This window comes from Salvelinus alpinus, chromosome 19 (assembly GCF_045679555.1).
Source record: "Salvelinus alpinus chromosome 19, SLU_Salpinus.1, whole genome shotgun sequence".
NCBI classification, from domain to species: Eukaryota; Metazoa; Chordata; class Actinopteri; order Salmoniformes; family Salmonidae; genus Salvelinus; species Salvelinus alpinus.
Window position 1 is genome coordinate 45,095,341 of NC_092104.1, and position 17,324 is coordinate 45,112,664.

The window sequence follows — 17,324 nt, forward strand, 5'->3', positions numbered from 1 at the left end:
GACACCCTAGACCCACTCCAATTTGCTTACCGACCCAATAGGTCCACAGACGACGCAATCGCAACCACACTGCACACTGCCCTAACCCATCTGGACAAGAGGAATACCCATGTGAGAATGCTGTTCATCGATTACAGCTCAGCATTTAACACCATAGTACCCTCCAAACTCGTCATCAAGCTCGAGACCCTGGGTCTCGACCCCGCCCTGTGCAACTGGGTCCTGGACTTCCTGACGGGCCGCCCCCAGGTGATGAGGGTAGGTAACAACATCTCCACCCCGCTGATCCTCAACACTGGGGCCCCACAAGGGTGCGTTCTGAGCCCTCTCCTGTACTCCCTGTTCACCCACGACTGCGTGGCCATGCACGCCTCCAACTCAATCATCAAGTTTGCGGATGACACTACAGTGGTAGGCTTGATTACCAACAACGACGAGACGGCCTACAGGGAGGAGGTGAGGGCCCTCGGAGTGTGGTGTCAGGAAAATAACCTCACACTCAACGTCAACAAAACAAAGGAGATGATTGTGGACTTCAGGAAACAGCAGAGGGAGCACCCCCCTATCCACATCGACGGGTCAGTAGTGGAGAAGGTGGAAAGTTTTAAGTTCCTCGGTGTACACATCACGGACAAACTGAATTGGTCCACCCACACAGACAGCGTCGTGAAGAAGGCGCAGCAGCGCCTCTTCAACCTCAGGAGGCTGAAGAAATTTGGCTTGTCACCAAAAGCACTCACAAACTTCTACAGATGCACAATCGAGAGCATCCTGTCGGGCTGTATCACCGCCTGGTACGGCAACTGCTCCGCCCACAACCGTAAGGCTCTCCAGGTAGTGAGGTCTGCAGAACGCATCACCGGGGGCAAACTACCTGCCCTCCAGGACACCTACACCACCCGATGTCACAGGAAGGCCATAAAGATCATCAAGGACAACAACCACCCAAGCCACTGCCTGTTCACCCCGCTATCATCCAGAAGGCGAGGTCAGTACAGGTGCATCAAAGCAGGGACCGAGAGACTGAAAAACAGCTTCTATCTCAAGGCCATCAGACTGTTAAACAGCCACCACTAACATTTAGCGGCCGCTGCCAACATACTGACTCAACTCCAGCCACTTTAAAAATGGGAATTGATGGAAATTATGTAAAAATGTACCACTAGCCACTTTAAACAATGCCACTTAATATAATGTTTACATACCCTACATTACCCATCTCATATGTATATACTGTACTCTATATCATCTACTGCATCTTGCCATCTTTATGTAATACATGTACCACTAGCCACTTTAAACTATGCCACTTTATGTTTACATACCCTACAGTACTCATCTCATATGTATATACCGTACTCTATACCATCTACTGCATCTTGCCTATGCCGTTCTGTACCACCACTCATTCATATATCTTTATGTACATATTCTTTATCCCTTTACACTTGTGTGTGTATAAGGTAGTAGTTGTGGAATTGTTAGGTTAGATTACTTGTTGGTTATTACTGCATTGTCGGAACTAGAAGCACAAGCATTTCGCTACACTCGCATTAACATCTGCTAACCATGTGTATGTGACTAATAAAATTTGATTTGATTTGATTTGATTTAATGGGAAGGGGCACGCAGCACAGAAGGAGACGAGACCAAAAGACAACAAGCGGACATAGACGCTCGTAAAAATAAAATGATTTGAAATACAGGCATTTGGAATATCGTGCTCAAAATTAATTTGGATTAATTCAATATATTGCCCTAATTGTAATTGCCTCTTTCTTCCCTTCCCGCTCACCTGCTTGCTCCGCCCTGTCTTCAGTGCCGGCCAGCCGCAGTGAGTTCCACCGCATCCAGCAGCAGCTGGAATCGGAGAAGTTTCCTCCGCTCTTCCCTAACGGCAGGCCGCGGGCCTTCCATGAGCTCAACCTGGAGGAGCAGGCCCGCCACGAGAAGAAACGCCTGGGCGGTGAGCGAGGGAGAAATCTTTTTAGATTGGCACAGAAGTTTTCAGTGAGTTACTGTTGTGCTTTTCACTTATCTTCATGACATTCGCACGCTGTCTGTTCTGTCCCAGACTACTGCAGGAGGGCCTATAAGAAGGTCCGCCAGACCAAGCTGGAGGAGCGGGTCACCACCATCTGCCAGAGGGAGAACTCCTTCTACGTGGACACTGTGCGAGCCTTCAGAGACCGCCGCTACGAGTTTAAGGGACTGCACAAGGTACTTGCCAAAGAGCTACCATACCTATTTACTCTACTCCCGCTAGAAACTAGACCCAAAGATGTCATGCATACAACGCAAGGTGTGCATTTGACATGGGGAGTAATACCATTTTTACACTAGTGCCAGCCCGAACCGTGCGGTGCTGGTTCTGATATTTTTTGCTGTTATTGTCGCTACATTCTCATTTTTTTGTCAGCCTGATTCCAGCGTCTATGCCTGTCCGTAGCGTGTTAAGTGTTCCCCTCTCTCCTCCGTCCTCTGTGGTACTGCAGGTGTGGAAGAAGAAACTGTCTGCAGCACAGGAAAGTGGTGACGCTGCCCTGGTGAAGCGCTGTAAGAACATGGAGATCCTCTACGATTCTCTGCAGCTAGCCCACAAGTGCATCCTCAACTCCTTCTATGGCTACGTCATGAGGAAAGGGTAGGTGCAGCTGCAGCGTCCCCCTCCCAGAGAAGAATATTTCGTTTTATCGAGAGATGGAACATAATCTGGGCTGTATTCAGTAGGTAGAATTATTTTTTTTGCAACCTGTTGACAGTGCTGCTGTGTTTGTGTGGTTGCCATGTCTTTCCACTAGGGCCCGCTGGTACTCCATGGAGATGGCTGGCATAGTGTGCTACACCGGAGCCAACATCATCACCCAGGCCAGAGAGCTCGTGGAACAGATTGGGTAACTTAATGATGTCCATCCTCTTACAGAAGGCCTCTTAATGCTTTCTTTTTTAGCACTCATGTTATGGAGATTTTGTTTTTTTAGAGAGACCTGTGTGTAGTGCTGGGTACAGTGACTAACTTTGCCAATGTAGCGAATCTTTGGGGCGAATATTATATACTGAACAAAAATATAAACCCAACATGTTGGTCCCATGTTTCATGAGCTGAAATAAAAGATCCCAGAAATTGTCCATGTGCACAAAAAGCTTATTTCTCTCAAATTTGTTTACATTCCTGTTAGTGAGAATTTCTCATTTGCCAAGACAATCCATCCACCTGACAGGTGTGGCATATCAAGAAGCCAATTAAACAGCATGATCAGTACACAGGTGCACCTTGTTCTGGGGACAATAAAAGGCCACTCTAAAATGTGCAGTTTTGTCACACAACACAATGCCACAGATGTGTCAAGTTTTGAGGGAGCGTGTGTGGCTGATGTGAAATGGCTAGCTAGTTAGCGGTGGTGCGCGCTAATAGTGTTTCAATCAGTGACGTCACTCGCTCTGAGACCTAGAAGTAGTTGTTCCCCTTGCTCTGCAAGGGCCGTGGCTTTTGTGGTGCGATGGGCAACGATGCTTCGTGAGTGACTGTGGTTGATGTGTGCAGAGGGTCCCTGGTTCGAGCCCAGGTTGGGGCGAGGAGAGGGACGGAAGCTATACTGTTACACGTGCAATTGGCATGCTGACTGCAGGAATGTCCACCAGAGCTGTTGCCAGAGAATTGAATGTTTAATTTCTCTACTATAAGCCGCCTTCATCATTTTAGAGAATTTGGCAGTACGTTCAACCGGCCTCACAACCGCAGACCACATGTACGGTGTTGTGTGGACGAGCGGTTTGCTGGAATCAACGTTGTGAACAGAGTTCTCCGTGGTTGCGGTGGGGTTATGGTATGGGCAGGGATAAGTTACAGACAACGAACACAATTGCTTTTTATTTTAATGCACATGAATACCGTGACGAGATCCTGAGGCCCATTGTTGTGCCATTCATCCGCCACCATCGCATGTTTCAGCACGGTAATGCACAGCCCCATGTCGTGAGGATCTGTGCGCAAATGTCCCAGTTCTTCCATGGCCTGCATACTCACCAGACATGTCACCCATTGAGCATGTTTCGGAAGCTCCGGATCGACATGTACGACAGCGTGTTCCAGTTCCCGCCAATATCCAGCAACTTCACACAGCCATTGAAGAAGTGGGACAACATTCCACAGGCCACAATCAACAGCCTGATCAACTCCTTGCGAAGAAGATGTGTCACGCTGCATGAGGCAAATGGTGGTCACGTCAGATACTGACTGGTGTTCTGATCCACGCCCCTATCTTTTTTTTTAAGGTGTCTGTGACCAACAGGTCCATATCTGTATTCCCAGTCTTGTGAAATCTGTAGATTAGGGCCTAATTTATTTATTTAAATTGACTGATTTCCTTATATGAACTGTAACTCAGTAAATCTTTGAAATTGTTGCATGTTGTGTTTTATATTTTAGTTCAGTATATTGCCCTACCAAGCAAAAAGGCAGTAACTGCTAATTTTGTCGAAAATTAATGTCATTTTTGCTACATTAAATACATGCTTAATCATGTGGACAAGTATCCTGCCTCTATTGTGTTTTGGAGAAAATGTGGGTCATGTTAGCAGTAACTGCATAAAGTTACTGTTTAACCAAGGTAAATGAAAGCAATTGTTCTCAGTTCCACGCTATGAGCAGTTACTGCCTTTTTGCTTGCTAGGGAAGTATAGTACCCCACCCCCAATATATTTTCTGTTTTCGATGCCAACTCAACCACTTATGTTACTGTGTTTGTCTGTGGCACTACAGGAGGCCTCTGGAGCTGGACACGGATGGTATCTGGTGCGTCCTGCCCAACACCTTCCCCGAGAACTTTGTGGTGAAGACGAGCAACGAGAAGAAGCCCAAGGTGACCATCTCCTACCCGGGCGCCATGCTCAACATCATGGTGAAGGAAGGCTTCACCAACGACCAGTACCAGGAGCTGGTGGACCCTGCCTCACTGACCTACGAGACGCGGGCGGAAAACAGCATCTTCTTCGAGGTGGACGGGCCCTACCTGGCCATGATCCTGCCCGCCTCCAAAGAGGAGGGAAAGAAACTGAAGAAAAGGTACATACAAGCGATTCTGTATATACAGGCGATGGCTAATTAAATCAAATTTAATTAGTCACATACTTTGTGAACAACAGGTGTAGACTAACATTGAAATGCTTACATACGGGCCCTTCCCAACAATCAGAGAGAGATTCCAGCCAATGACATTGATAATCACATGATTACGGCATTCTCCTGATAATAACACTGATTACGGCATTCTCCTGATAATAACACTGATTACGGCATTCTCCTGATAATAACACTGATTACGGCATTCTCCTGATAATAACACTGATTACGGCATTCTCCTGATAATAGCACTGATTACGGCATTCTCCTGATAATAGCACTGATTACGGCATTCTCCTGATAATAGCACTGATTACGGCATTCTCCTGGTAATAGCACTGATTACGTCATTCTCCTGATAATAGCACTGATTACGGCATTCTCCTGGTAATAGCACTGATTACGGCATTCTCCTGGTAATAGCACTGATTACGGCATTCTCCTGGTAATAGCACTGATTACGGCATTCTCCTGGTAATAGCACTGATTACGGCATTCTCCTGGTAATAGCACTGATTACGGCATTCTCCTGGTAATAGCACTGATTACGTCATTCTCCTGATAATAGCACTGATTACGGCATTCTCCTGGTAATAGCACTGATTACGGCATTCTCCTGGTAATAGCACTGATTACGGCATTCTCCTGGTAATAGCACTGATTACGTCATTCTCCTGATAATAGCACTGATTACGGCATTCTCCTGGTAATAGCACTGATTACGTCATTCTCCTGATAATAGCACTGATTACGGCATTCTCCTGATAATAGCACTGATTACGGCATTCTCCTGATAATAGCACTGATTACGGCATTCTCCTGGTAATAACACTGATTACGACATTGTCCTGTGTCCAGGTACGCTGTGTTCAACGAGGACGGCTCGCTGGCCGAGCTGAAGGGCTTCGAGGTGAAGAGGCGAGGCGAGCTGCAGCTCATCAAGATCTTCCAGTCGTCCGTGTTCGAGGCCTTCCTCAAGGGCACCACTCTAGAGGAGGTGTATGACTCGGTGGCCAAGGTGGCCGACTACTGGCTCGACGTGCTCTACAGCAAGGTAACGCGTTTGTTTCCCGGCGCGCGCCTGTGTGTGGTAACTTTACATTTTATCAGTTCTTCTTCATTCATCCATGTATTAAAAGAGCGATCCAACATGTAATAATATTCCCCATCTCTGCTTGCATGTTGAAAGCTACATCAGCCAGACCACGTTCAGTCGGGGAAAACGTTGTGGAAAGTTGCAGATTGTCAATAGTAGAGAGCTGACGTGATTATAACTGAATGTTCTACTATACTGTGTCCTGACGGGATTTGTGTTTTGCCCAGGCTGCCAACATGCCGGACGCGGAGCTGTTTGAGCTCATCTCGGAGAACCGCTCCATGTCGCGGAAGCTGGAGGACTATGGCGAGCAGAAGTCCAACACCATCAGCACGGCCAAGCGGCTGGCCGAGTTCCTGGGAGACCAGATGGTGAAGGACGCCGGGCTGAGCTGCCGCTACATCATCTCCCGCAAGCCAGAGGGCACGCCGGTCACAGAGAGGTGAGGCAGACCGACCCACACTCCACTACCACAGACCGGCAGTCATGGCTCCTCACTTCACATTTTGTCTTCAGCTCATTTTAGCGTAGTGTCGCTTATTGCTAATGACGACAATGGAGAAGTGTTCATTCCTCTCTCTCGCTGTCTCTCTGACAGGGCCATCCCCCTGGCCATCTTCCAAGCTGAACCCAGTGTTAAGAAGCACTTCCTACGCAAGTGGCTGAAGATGCCCAGCCTCCACGACCTGGACATCCGCTCCGTAAGTCTCTGGGAATTTTTCTCTTTTTTTTTTCACCCTAAGAGTGCCGCAGTTATTTCCCTAGTGTTTTAGCTGAGTCACAGTCACTAACGCATTTAGCCATGAACTCTCTCCAGATCCTTGACTGGAGCTACTACATTGAGAGATTGGGTAGTGCCATCCAGAAAATCATCACCATTCCAGCTGCCCTGCAACAGGTAAACCCACAGCAGCTCTTAACCGTGGCTCTGAGGTGAAGTTGCCCCTAGGTGTAGGTCTAGGATCAGCTTGCCCTCCCCAAATCCTAACCTTGCCCATTAGTGGGGGGGGGGATGCAAAACTGATCCAAGACCAGTGCCTAGGTGCAACTTCAGCCTACTCCTGATCCATGTGGGACTAGATTCTTTCAAGTTGTACCTGCTCGCTGCTCACCCAATCTGGTCCCGTTGTGATCCGGGCTGTAGGTGAAGAACCCCGTGCCCAGAGTGCGCCACCCGGACTGGCTCCACAAGAAGCTGCTGGAGAAGAACGACATCTACAAGCAGAAGAAGATCAGCGAGCTGTTCACCAGCGAGGGCAAGAGACAGGTACACCCGCCTAGCCAACGGTCAGTGGCGACACGCACAGAAAGACACACACACTCACGCCACTCCCTCTCTCTTGCATCCCCCTCTCAGGTGGCCCATCATGCCCTGGAGGCAGGGCAGGCGGCTGACATTGAGGACTTTGGGATGCCTGCCCGACCCCTGCAGCCGGCCATACTGATCAGCACGAAGCGCAAGCGGGTGTCGCAAGGAGAGAACAGCCAGGCCGTGGAGTCCCAGGAGATGGAGCTCACCCAGTCCTGGAGGGAGATCCTCGGCCCTCCACCACCCACGGGGGAAACGCAGGAGGCGCGCCTGGTGTGGCTGCGCTACCACAAGAAGAAGTGGGAGCTGCAGCTGCGGCAGAGGAAGGAGCGCCGGAAGCGCCGGCGCCTGCTGGACGGCGAGGTCCAGGCCATGGGGGGAGGGGTGATCCGGGACGCGGGCCCCGCCACAGGCTTGGGTAGCTTCCTCCGCCGCACGGCGCGCAGTATCCTGGACATGCCCTGGCAGATCGTACAGGTGGGTTAAGTTGGGCCTAGGGGGGGTCAAATAACATTTAGTTAAGACGGATTCCAAGACACAGATCAAGCCTAGTGCTGATCTAAAAAGCATGCTGCTGCTCAATGGAGAATCTGTTTAAAGTGTTTTGTACAGGACTAGGCTTAAACTGTGTCCATACTGACTAACACTCCAAATACCATTGTTTTGTTTCAGAATAGTTCATGGGAACTGTACAGAGCAAAAGGAAGACGAACTGTATATATCTTGTGAATGCTCCTCTAATAAACAAAATGCTTAAACCCAGAAGTCTGTGTGACTGGATGTCCTGTCCTCTCCTCTCTCCCCCAGATTGCAGAGACCAGTCACCCTGGGCTGTATAAGCTGTGGGCTGTGATCGGCAGTGACCTGCACTGCATGAAGCTCAACATCCCACGGGTGTTCTACGTCAACCAGAAGGTCCCCAAGCAGGAGGAGGGAGCCACATACAAGAAGGTACATGTTAGTCTCATGAGAGACGGATTGATTAATAGATCTGTGACAATCTCCCTCCGCTGACTGCTCAAGCCTTCCGACCCTCTCATGAGCGCCCGTCTACTCTTGAATGATATGTCGTCGTTTTTAAATTGCCTGGCTTTTTTTTGGTGTTGCTTTAAAGCTCGTTGAGGTAATTTTTTGTAATGAAAAGCACTACAAAAGTTCAATTTCTCATTATTCGTGTTATTATTTGATGACTGAGCACTCTGGTTTTTGCTTTGTGCAGGTGAACCGTCTTCTGCCGCGCTCCAACATCGTCTACTACCTGTACCAGTACTCTGTCCCTGAGGACATGTACCAGGAGCACCTCAACGAGATCAACGCTGACCTCTCTGCCCCAGACATAGAGGGGGTCTACGAGACACAGGTACCTACGGGTTAGGATAGGACAAGGTCGTGTTCCTCCTGGATGTGTACAAGAAGCAGTTAGTGGGGTTAAGGGGTTGTACTGTATTCCTGAATCCAGTGTTGTCTTGGTTAGCATGTTTAACATTTCATATTTAGGGAAATATAATCAATGGCTGTGTTTTGAGTGTTAGTCTCCATGTGTGTAGTACAATCTTTTTATTTTTTTTACAGAAAACGTTTTAAAAGAAGTTCGCAAAATAAAAGTCCTGGTAGCCCCTGTTTTATTTTGTTTGGTGCCTAATGAACAACCCTCTCTCTCTTTCCTCCAGGTCCCTCTGCTGTTCCGGGCCCTGGTACAGCTGGGTTGTATGTGCATGGTCAACAAGCAGTTGGTCCGGGACCTGGGCGGCCGGGAGGCTGAGACGTACGACCTGGAGCACCTGGAGATGAGGTCCCTGGCCCAGTTCAGCTACCTGGAGCCTGGTAGGACTAGCTCCCACTGGCACTGCAGATTCCCTTCACTGTTTCTCTACTGTGTCTCAATGTGTCGTCCATATATTTGATATCTATTTGTAATCTTTCTTTACCTGTCTTTTTTTTTTTTAAGTTATTGTGTTGACTGACTTGACATTTACTATGATGTAAATCAACCTAAACCTGGCATTTCTTCCATTTGGTGCCTAATGAATACGACCCCTTATATGGAACGTGACGATGGGAGCGTTGAACCAGTATCGTTGTGTTGTCTTCCCCAGGGAGCGTCCGACACATCTACCTTTACCACCACAGCCAGGGCCATAAAGCCCTGTTCGGCCTGTTCATCCCCTCACAGCGCAAGGCCAGCATCTTTGTCCTGGACACGGTAAGACCACACCTCATCTACACTCTGTACCCAAGCACCCTACACATCAGATTTCCCCTTAAAATAGTTGACTTTTCCCTTGTAATGCTTCATTACACAAATGTGATGCGAGAGTGATTTTTAAGTCATTTCCTACGAAATTGTTGAAGAAAAAAAAGACATCAAGTCCCCTTCGTCTTCCTCCCCTTCCTACTTTAGGTTCGCAGTAACCAGATGCCCAACCTGAACACCCTGTATGGGGCAGAGCGTACAGCCCTGCTGGAGAAGACCAGCGAAGAGCTCCTGCCCCCTGAGAAACACACCTTTGAGGTGCGGGCCGAGAACGACGTGAAGGCCATCCACCGAGCCCTGCAGCGCATACTGCTCAACTACAAGGTACCGCCATCCGCTGCACCCCTGTCACCTGCATGGTTCTGCCACTATATTGCTCTCTCCGGCTTGTTCTCGGATGTGTTGCTTTGTTTAGGCCTTCTCTCTCTCTAAAGTTTTCAAACTTTCTATTGAAGGTGTAAGGTTATATGCTTATCACAGATTAATAGGATAGAGCAGTGTCGTTTTGCAACAGAACACGTAAATGAGCATTTCTTATTGGACAAGTGAAGGTAGTCCCTCCGTGTTTCAGTCCATGTTCTTCCATTTGGTGCTTAATGAACACAGCCCTGGTAACACTATTGCCCGTTGTCCTTCTCTCGCTGTATTCAGGGGGAGCGCCGCGGGCCCACCCTGATCGCAGTGCAGTCCAACTGGGAGCTGCGGCGGCTGGTGGCGGGCATGCCGGTGCTGGAGGAGTTCCCGGTGGTGCCGGTGCATGTGGTGGACGAGATCAGCTACAACGTGCTGGACTGGCAGCGCCACGGTGCCCGCCGCATGGTCCGCCACTACCTCAACCTGGACAGCTGCCTGTCGCAGGCTTTTGACATGGCCAGGTAGGTAACACAGCACTATACTAGGTCTGTGCTGGCTCTGTACACCTAGAACAGTCTAAATGGCACAACTGGAATAAGAACCCTAGTGGGGTTTTTTTTTTACATTGTATATACAAAATAATTATTATAATAATTTTCACACTTTACATATTTAGTCTGGGTTTCATTTGTGTAATATCATTGTGACTTTTATGCTCGTTTTGGCCTACGGTCGCTTACTGTTCCCTCTCCTCCATCCCACCTCAGATACTACCACTTGCCGGTGGGGAACCTGCCCCACGACGTGTCCATCTTTGGTTCTGACCTGTTCCTGGCCAGGCACCTGAGGAAGCACAACCACCTGCTGTGGCTGTCCCCCACCGCCAGGCCTGACCTGGGGGGCAAGGAGGCCGACGACAGCAGGCTGGTGATGGAGGCTGATGACAGGGGCTCCATGGAGATCAACGCTCAGGGCTGCTACTCAACAGGTAGCCAGCCTTACTCATTCACACACACCAGAGCTGGGCCGTGTAGACAAACGGTCAAATCATGATACATTTAAACATTTTGCTTGATGACAATAAATACAACCAATAAAAAAGAAAAATGGATGAATAAGCAGTCGCTTCCAATTAGCGAAAAAAAAAAATTCTTGTGCCAGGTAAGACAACTGAGATGTCTTTGATTCAAGAAAAAATTTATTTCATCCATCCAATCCAGGGGATGCGTGATTTGATATTTTGATGTGCAGCATTTTAAAATATGATCCACAATTATCACATTTCTTTTGGCTCTGTTTCTAGATGAAGTTGTCAACCCCAAAATGTTTGCAAACTGGCGTAGGCTACATCATTCACCACCGCAGGAAGTTGGAATCCAAAACACTTAGCTAGATTGCGCTAATTATGATTTTGTTGCTCGATAGCTATGTCATTAATGAATGTCCTACTCAAACTTTCCAGCTCCTAGGCGTAGCCTACTCGATGTGTTCAATGCAAAGGCCACGCTCCGTGTGCACACCAAAACCATACTGCTTAGCCAACTGCCGTCGTAAAGTGGTGCCATTTGCTCGATATTGAGAGTTGAGAAATAGGTGACACACGCACAGGAAGCTGAGACTCTCTCCCATCTTTAACGAAAACGACAGTTGTTGTAATTGCATTTTTAAAGGTTGCACAACGTCAACGAAGTGGGTGATGGAGTGGCTCACTCACACAGCATCGAAACCTGGACAGGCAGATACTTTCAGATGTTGTCGTAGCAGGAATTCATATAATTCACATTACTGTTGACCAAATAATGGTTTTAAGGACGTTGTGTAGCATAATCACACAAAAAATAACTGACAAATGCAAATTTGTAGAAAGAGATAGGAAAATGATGGTATCTGTAATTTTTGGGGTTATCATCCCCGCTCTAACACAAACATTATGGACAACATTGACACATTGAAGTAGCCCCAACCATTGTCTTGTAGTTAGGAATTAATCAGCTGTACCGGTGATGCGTTACATTTAAAACGACTTAATTGGAACAAAAGGAAATATGCTTTCAACTAGGTTTCAAACTGTTTTCCCCTGTCGTTCTACTGTGTTTCAGTGTGTGTGGAGCTGGACCTGCAGAGTTTGGCTGTCAACACTATCCTGCAGTCGCAGCATGTCAACGACATGGAGGGAGGAGCCAGCCTGGGTGTCAGCTTTGACGTCATCCAGCAGGCCTCGCTGGAGGAAATGATGTCAGGGAACCAGGGAGCCAGTGCGGTGGCCAGCTACGACGAGACCGCCCTCTGCTCCAACACCTTCAGGTGACCGCTTCGTAATAACATGCAACCACTGCCGCCGACACCTCGAAACACCCCAGATCCCTCAAGCAACCCGTTTCGGCTCTAAACTAACTAGCCTGCGTGGTTTTTGGAGTGTAGCCCAGCACTGTAGCCCAGCACAGGTTAAAATAATATACTTTATATCAAGTTTGATTTGATTGGATGTATTGTCTGCGAGCAGGATCCTGAAGAGCATGGTGGTTGGCTGGGTGCGGGAGATCACGCGGTACCACAACGTCTACGCCGACAACCAGGTGATGCACTTCTACCGCTGGCTGCGCTCGCCCAGCTCGCTGCTTTACGACCCGGCGCTGCACCGCACCCTACACAACATGATGAAGAAGGTATTCCTCCAGTAAGTGACAAACACACACAACCCTACTTGGCCCTTGGTTGTTTCCATTCAAATGCAGCTTTATCTGGGGGGGGGGGGGGTTATGACATGATCAGAATTCTTATTTGTTCGTATCGTTTTATGTGATTGGACACAAAACAATTTATTTTGTAGATCATCTTCTTCCCCTAACTTTGAAAATTAGAAGATTTCTTTCTTTTTTTACTCGAATTGTATTAATTTATTCTAACTCTAAACGGTCTGTCATGTATTGAAAACGGTTGTGAAAGCAGGAAGGATCCCTTGATGAATGGCTCTCTCTGCTTTCCTATCTCAGGCTGGTGGCAGAGTTCAAGCGGCTGGGCTCCACCGTGGTGTACGGAAACTTTAACCGCATCCTCCTTTGCACTAAGAAGCGGAGGATTGACGACGCCATCAGCTACGTGGAGTACATCACCAACAGGTTGGTTAGCTAACCTACCCATAGGGCAGGCGCACAATTGACCCGGCGTCGTCCCTGGTTAGGGGAGGGTTTGGCCGTCATTGTAAAATAAGAATTTTGTTCTTAACTGACTTGCCTAGTTAAATAAAATGAAGGTTAAATGTACTACAATGCCTCTATACAAGTACTTTGTCATTTTATAGCGTATCAATATGCTGTCTATCAAAGCCAGAGAAAAACATTTATTGACCTAAATAAACGAACGATGCTCGTAAATCAGTGATGCGTGGTTAGAGAGTGAGTGCAAGCCCTGTTTAGTTTGTCGTTTAATAAATTCAGAGCTAGATCGCATGGGGTGAAGGTTCGTGGAAATTAGTCGTCACCTTTTTTTGATTTCATGCAGCCAAGCATACCGTCACCCTGTGGGATCAAGCACTAACCATAAATTAGTAGGCAAGGTTTTGTTTTATGGGCAATTATTTATGAATTTTGTTCAACTTGTTCTGACTGAGTTTTTTATTTATTTTTATCTTCAGCATTCACTCGCGGGAAATCTTCCACTCCCTCTCCATCTCCTTCTCCCGCTGCTGGGAGTTCCTTATGTGGATGGATCTGGCCAACTATGGAGGAGTGAAGGGCAAACTGCCCTCCAGCGTCCTGTATGGAGAGGTACCTTCTAGTTCTGCTTTTGCTAAATATGTGTATGTAACCAGTACAATTTCATTTGATATTTAACGGATGTGTGTTTGTTTTTCCTGTGTCTCATAACCAATGAAAATATTTGGGTTTGAAATGACACTCACTACCTACATTGACTTTCAGAATGGGACAGCCCAGAAGAAGGGAAAGGAGGATGGAGAGGAGGGCAGCGAGGACGAGGAGGAAGCTGAGGAGGAGGAGGATGGAGCCGGAGAGGTGGATGAGGTGGAGGAGCTGATTGAAAGCAGCTGGAACATCATGCAGTATCTGCCTCAGACCGCCTCCTGTCAGAAATACTTCCTCATGATCATCTCCGGTAGGCCAGCGCATTATCGCAAGCATCGTCATCATTAGCATAGCACGTGTACAGTGTTTGATCCAGAATGAAGTTGGAGGGGGTCCGTGGGCACAGCTCCCTGATTTCCTGTGCTCGTCTGTCCTTTACCATGTCTCCTCTGTTTCCTCTTAGCCTATATTGCTGCCATCTACCACAGCATGCGGGAGGAGCTAAGACGCAACGCCCCGGGAGCCACGCCCGTGAAGAGGCGGGGCGGGAGCCAGACTTCCCAGCAGGCAGCAGGAGATTCCACAGCACTTCCCGGTAAGTAACGAGAGAGCGTTACCACAACCGTACACAGACACAAACAAAGTTATTTTGGTGTGAAAACAGAGGAGTGACCACCACAGGTGGTCTGATTTGTCTAATCGCCAAATAGCTTTTAGATTGCTGTCCACCACTTACTTCCTGTGACTACTAGACAGCTACATTGTTCAATAGTCTCCCCTAGCTGGCCTACACTGGAAAACCCAGCAATACCTGACTATTAGCTAGCTATAACCTTCAATAGTCTCCCCACATATCCAGTCTAGCAATCTACAGATGAAAATAAGCCGTCTCTCCTCCACAGGTATGATCTCCTTCTCTCAAGAGTATGTGTCCAGCGAGCTGACCCAGAACTTCTTCACCATCACCCAGAAGATCCAGAAGAAGGTGACGGGCACCCGGAGCGTGACCCAGCCCTCGGAAATGTTCCCCGTCCTGCCTGGCTCACACCTGCCTCTCAGCAACCCAGCCCTGGAATTCATCAAATACGTCTGCCAGGTCAGTGACTGGGAACCAGGGTCATATTTATTAGTGCACACCGTAGCAAAGCATTTTTGCAACGGAGAAAGTTTTGCAATGAAAATGTTTTATTTCTTATTGGGTAAGTTCAGGTAGTCCCTCCTAGTTTCAACCCGTTTGCTTCCGTTTTGTGCCTAGTGAATACACGCCAGAGTTGTATTCATTAGTGCACACCATTTCAAAACATTTTGCAACAGAAAACAAAAATGAGCATTTCAGTTCTGTTTTCTTCCGTTTGGTGCCTAATGAACACAACCTTCCCCTGTAGGTCCTCTCCCTGGATGCCAACATAGTGAACCAGGTGAACAAGCTGAAGAGGGACCTGTTGCGTCTGGTAGACGTGGGTGAGTTCTCGGAGGAAGCCCAGTTCCGCGACCCCTGCAACTCTTACATCCTGCCCGAGGTCATCTGCCACCACTGCAACTTCTGTCGCGACCTCGACCTTTGCAAGGACCCCTCGGTGGCACAGGTCAGTGCCCCCCCTACAGCTCATCCAATCCATTGGAATGATGAAGTGCTTTTTACAGATGCTCAAAGTAGAGGTCGACCGATTTTATGATTTTTAAACACCGATACTTATTATTGGAGGACCAAAAAAAGCCGATACCGATTAATCGGCCGAATTATTATTATTTATTTATTTTTGTTATATATATATTTGTGTGTGTGTGTGTAATAATGACAATTACAACAATACTGAATGAACACTTATTTTAATATAATGCATAAATAAAATTAATTTAGTCTCAAATAATGAAACATGTTCAATTTGGTTTAAATTTTGTGTGTGTGTTTGTGTGCTCCTTCGTGTTCACTATGTAAGTCATCTGTTCTGTGCTCACAGGACGGCTCTGTTTTGCCCCAGTGGTTCTGCTCCAACTGCCAGACCCAGTATGAGACTGAGTCCATTGAGATGGCCCTGGTGGAGGCCTTGCAGAAGAAACTCATGAGCTACACTCTGCAGGACCTGGTGAGGAAGCAACCCACACATCTGACACATCCTTTGGGATTCATATGACCTGGGTCGTGTTCATTAAGGAAAGCGACAGAAAACGTTTTCAAACGGAGAAGTCCAGGTAGTCCCTGCCTGTTTCTTCAGTTTGGTGCCTAATGAACACAACCCAGGTTCACTACTTAGTAACTACTGTTTTCAGGAATTGTGACCGTGTCTCACTGTGAAGTCTAAAAACGTGCCTTGCGTTCATTCCATTGCAGGCTTGTGCCAAGTGTAAAGGAGTGAAGGAGGCCAACATGCCTCTTTACTGCACTTGTGCAGGAGACTTTGAACTCACCTTCCCCACCAAGGTTTGTGCTCCTCCAACCCATGTGTCCCTAGCCGTGTTAAAACGATGTGCCACCCACCATAATATCTTAAATTCAAAGGTTATGAAACATTGTGTTTTCTTGGATTTCTAAAGGTCTCTTCTTCTCCATCCACAGAGTTTCTCAGAGCAGATCAAAGTGTTCCGGAACATCGCCGCACACTACAACATGAACTTCCTGGAAGAGACCATTGACTGGCTACTGGTCATGAGTCCACAAATAAGCCAGTCTCGATGATGAGCCACACTCTGAGTCTGTGAGCTAAACTGGCTTTTGTGGCTGTATCTGGAGATCCCGTCAGTTACCAGGGTTGTGTTCATTAAAGCACACCGCAGGCTTTTTATTATTGGACAAATTCACCCAGATGTCACTCGTGGGATGTTCACCGCTGGCGTTATTTAAATGCAGAATGGGAATATTGCTCACTTTGAGACAAACTAGCTTTGATGTGACAATAAATTATGATAATGCATCTTTATTCCTCTATGCTTTTCTATACTGTAGCTGTAAAAACAACATAGAAACGTACATTTCTTGACCACCCAAGTACAGGAAATGTAAATGAGTTGTCAATCAGCTTTCCAGTCTCCATGCGAAATTGTAGATATGGTGTTTTGACTTTGTATAGGAATGCTTATGGATGAGAAAAGGTATAGGCCTCTGGTCAAGGGTTTCATCCTGTCTTAATGTTTTTGTCAATAAATATTTTTTTGTAATGAGTACACAATGGACAGTTTCTTTCAAGGCAGAGTTTGTGAGAAATCCTCTATCAGTCCCGTTTATCAGTTTCTGTTTACATGGACACATCTGAAATCAGGCTACCTGATGACGCTGATAAATGCAGAAAATCGGCACTCAAAATAAACGTTCTACCACAGCGAACATGTTATCTTTTGGGAAGCATATTTTATTCTTAGTTCGGGCTAAATTTATGTGAACTACTTCA

The 17,324-nt window shown here is 47.3% G+C and overlaps 1 protein-coding gene across 1 annotated transcript in view; it reads left to right on the forward strand.

Annotated features, from left to right (window-relative positions):
* Window positions 1-17,100, forward strand: part of pole (polymerase (DNA directed), epsilon) — a 29,627-nt gene extending 12,527 nt beyond the window's left edge. The window contains exons 19-47 of the mRNA XM_071353828.1: window positions 1,820-1,966; window positions 2,075-2,220; window positions 2,496-2,644; window positions 2,802-2,894; window positions 4,763-5,065; window positions 5,981-6,176; window positions 6,446-6,660; window positions 6,817-6,919; window positions 7,036-7,116; window positions 7,363-7,485; window positions 7,576-8,004; window positions 8,335-8,478; window positions 8,747-8,887; window positions 9,198-9,351; window positions 9,624-9,730; window positions 9,929-10,105; window positions 10,433-10,656; window positions 10,903-11,123; window positions 12,235-12,439; window positions 12,639-12,812; window positions 13,129-13,254; window positions 13,770-13,902; window positions 14,056-14,248; window positions 14,402-14,533; window positions 14,841-15,034; window positions 15,324-15,524; window positions 15,900-16,025; window positions 16,271-16,360; window positions 16,496-17,100. Coding sequence (XP_071209929.1) covers window positions 1,820-1,966; window positions 2,075-2,220; window positions 2,496-2,644; window positions 2,802-2,894; window positions 4,763-5,065; window positions 5,981-6,176; window positions 6,446-6,660; window positions 6,817-6,919; window positions 7,036-7,116; window positions 7,363-7,485; window positions 7,576-8,004; window positions 8,335-8,478; window positions 8,747-8,887; window positions 9,198-9,351; window positions 9,624-9,730; window positions 9,929-10,105; window positions 10,433-10,656; window positions 10,903-11,123; window positions 12,235-12,439; window positions 12,639-12,812; window positions 13,129-13,254; window positions 13,770-13,902; window positions 14,056-14,248; window positions 14,402-14,533; window positions 14,841-15,034; window positions 15,324-15,524; window positions 15,900-16,025; window positions 16,271-16,360; window positions 16,496-16,615 — 4,847 coding nt within the window. The 3' untranslated portion in view covers window positions 16,616-17,100. The remainder of the gene's footprint in view (window positions 1-1,819; window positions 1,967-2,074; window positions 2,221-2,495; window positions 2,645-2,801; window positions 2,895-4,762; window positions 5,066-5,980; window positions 6,177-6,445; window positions 6,661-6,816; window positions 6,920-7,035; window positions 7,117-7,362; window positions 7,486-7,575; window positions 8,005-8,334; window positions 8,479-8,746; window positions 8,888-9,197; window positions 9,352-9,623; window positions 9,731-9,928; window positions 10,106-10,432; window positions 10,657-10,902; window positions 11,124-12,234; window positions 12,440-12,638; window positions 12,813-13,128; window positions 13,255-13,769; window positions 13,903-14,055; window positions 14,249-14,401; window positions 14,534-14,840; window positions 15,035-15,323; window positions 15,525-15,899; window positions 16,026-16,270; window positions 16,361-16,495) is intronic.
* Window positions 17,101-17,324: the final 224 nt, after the last annotated feature.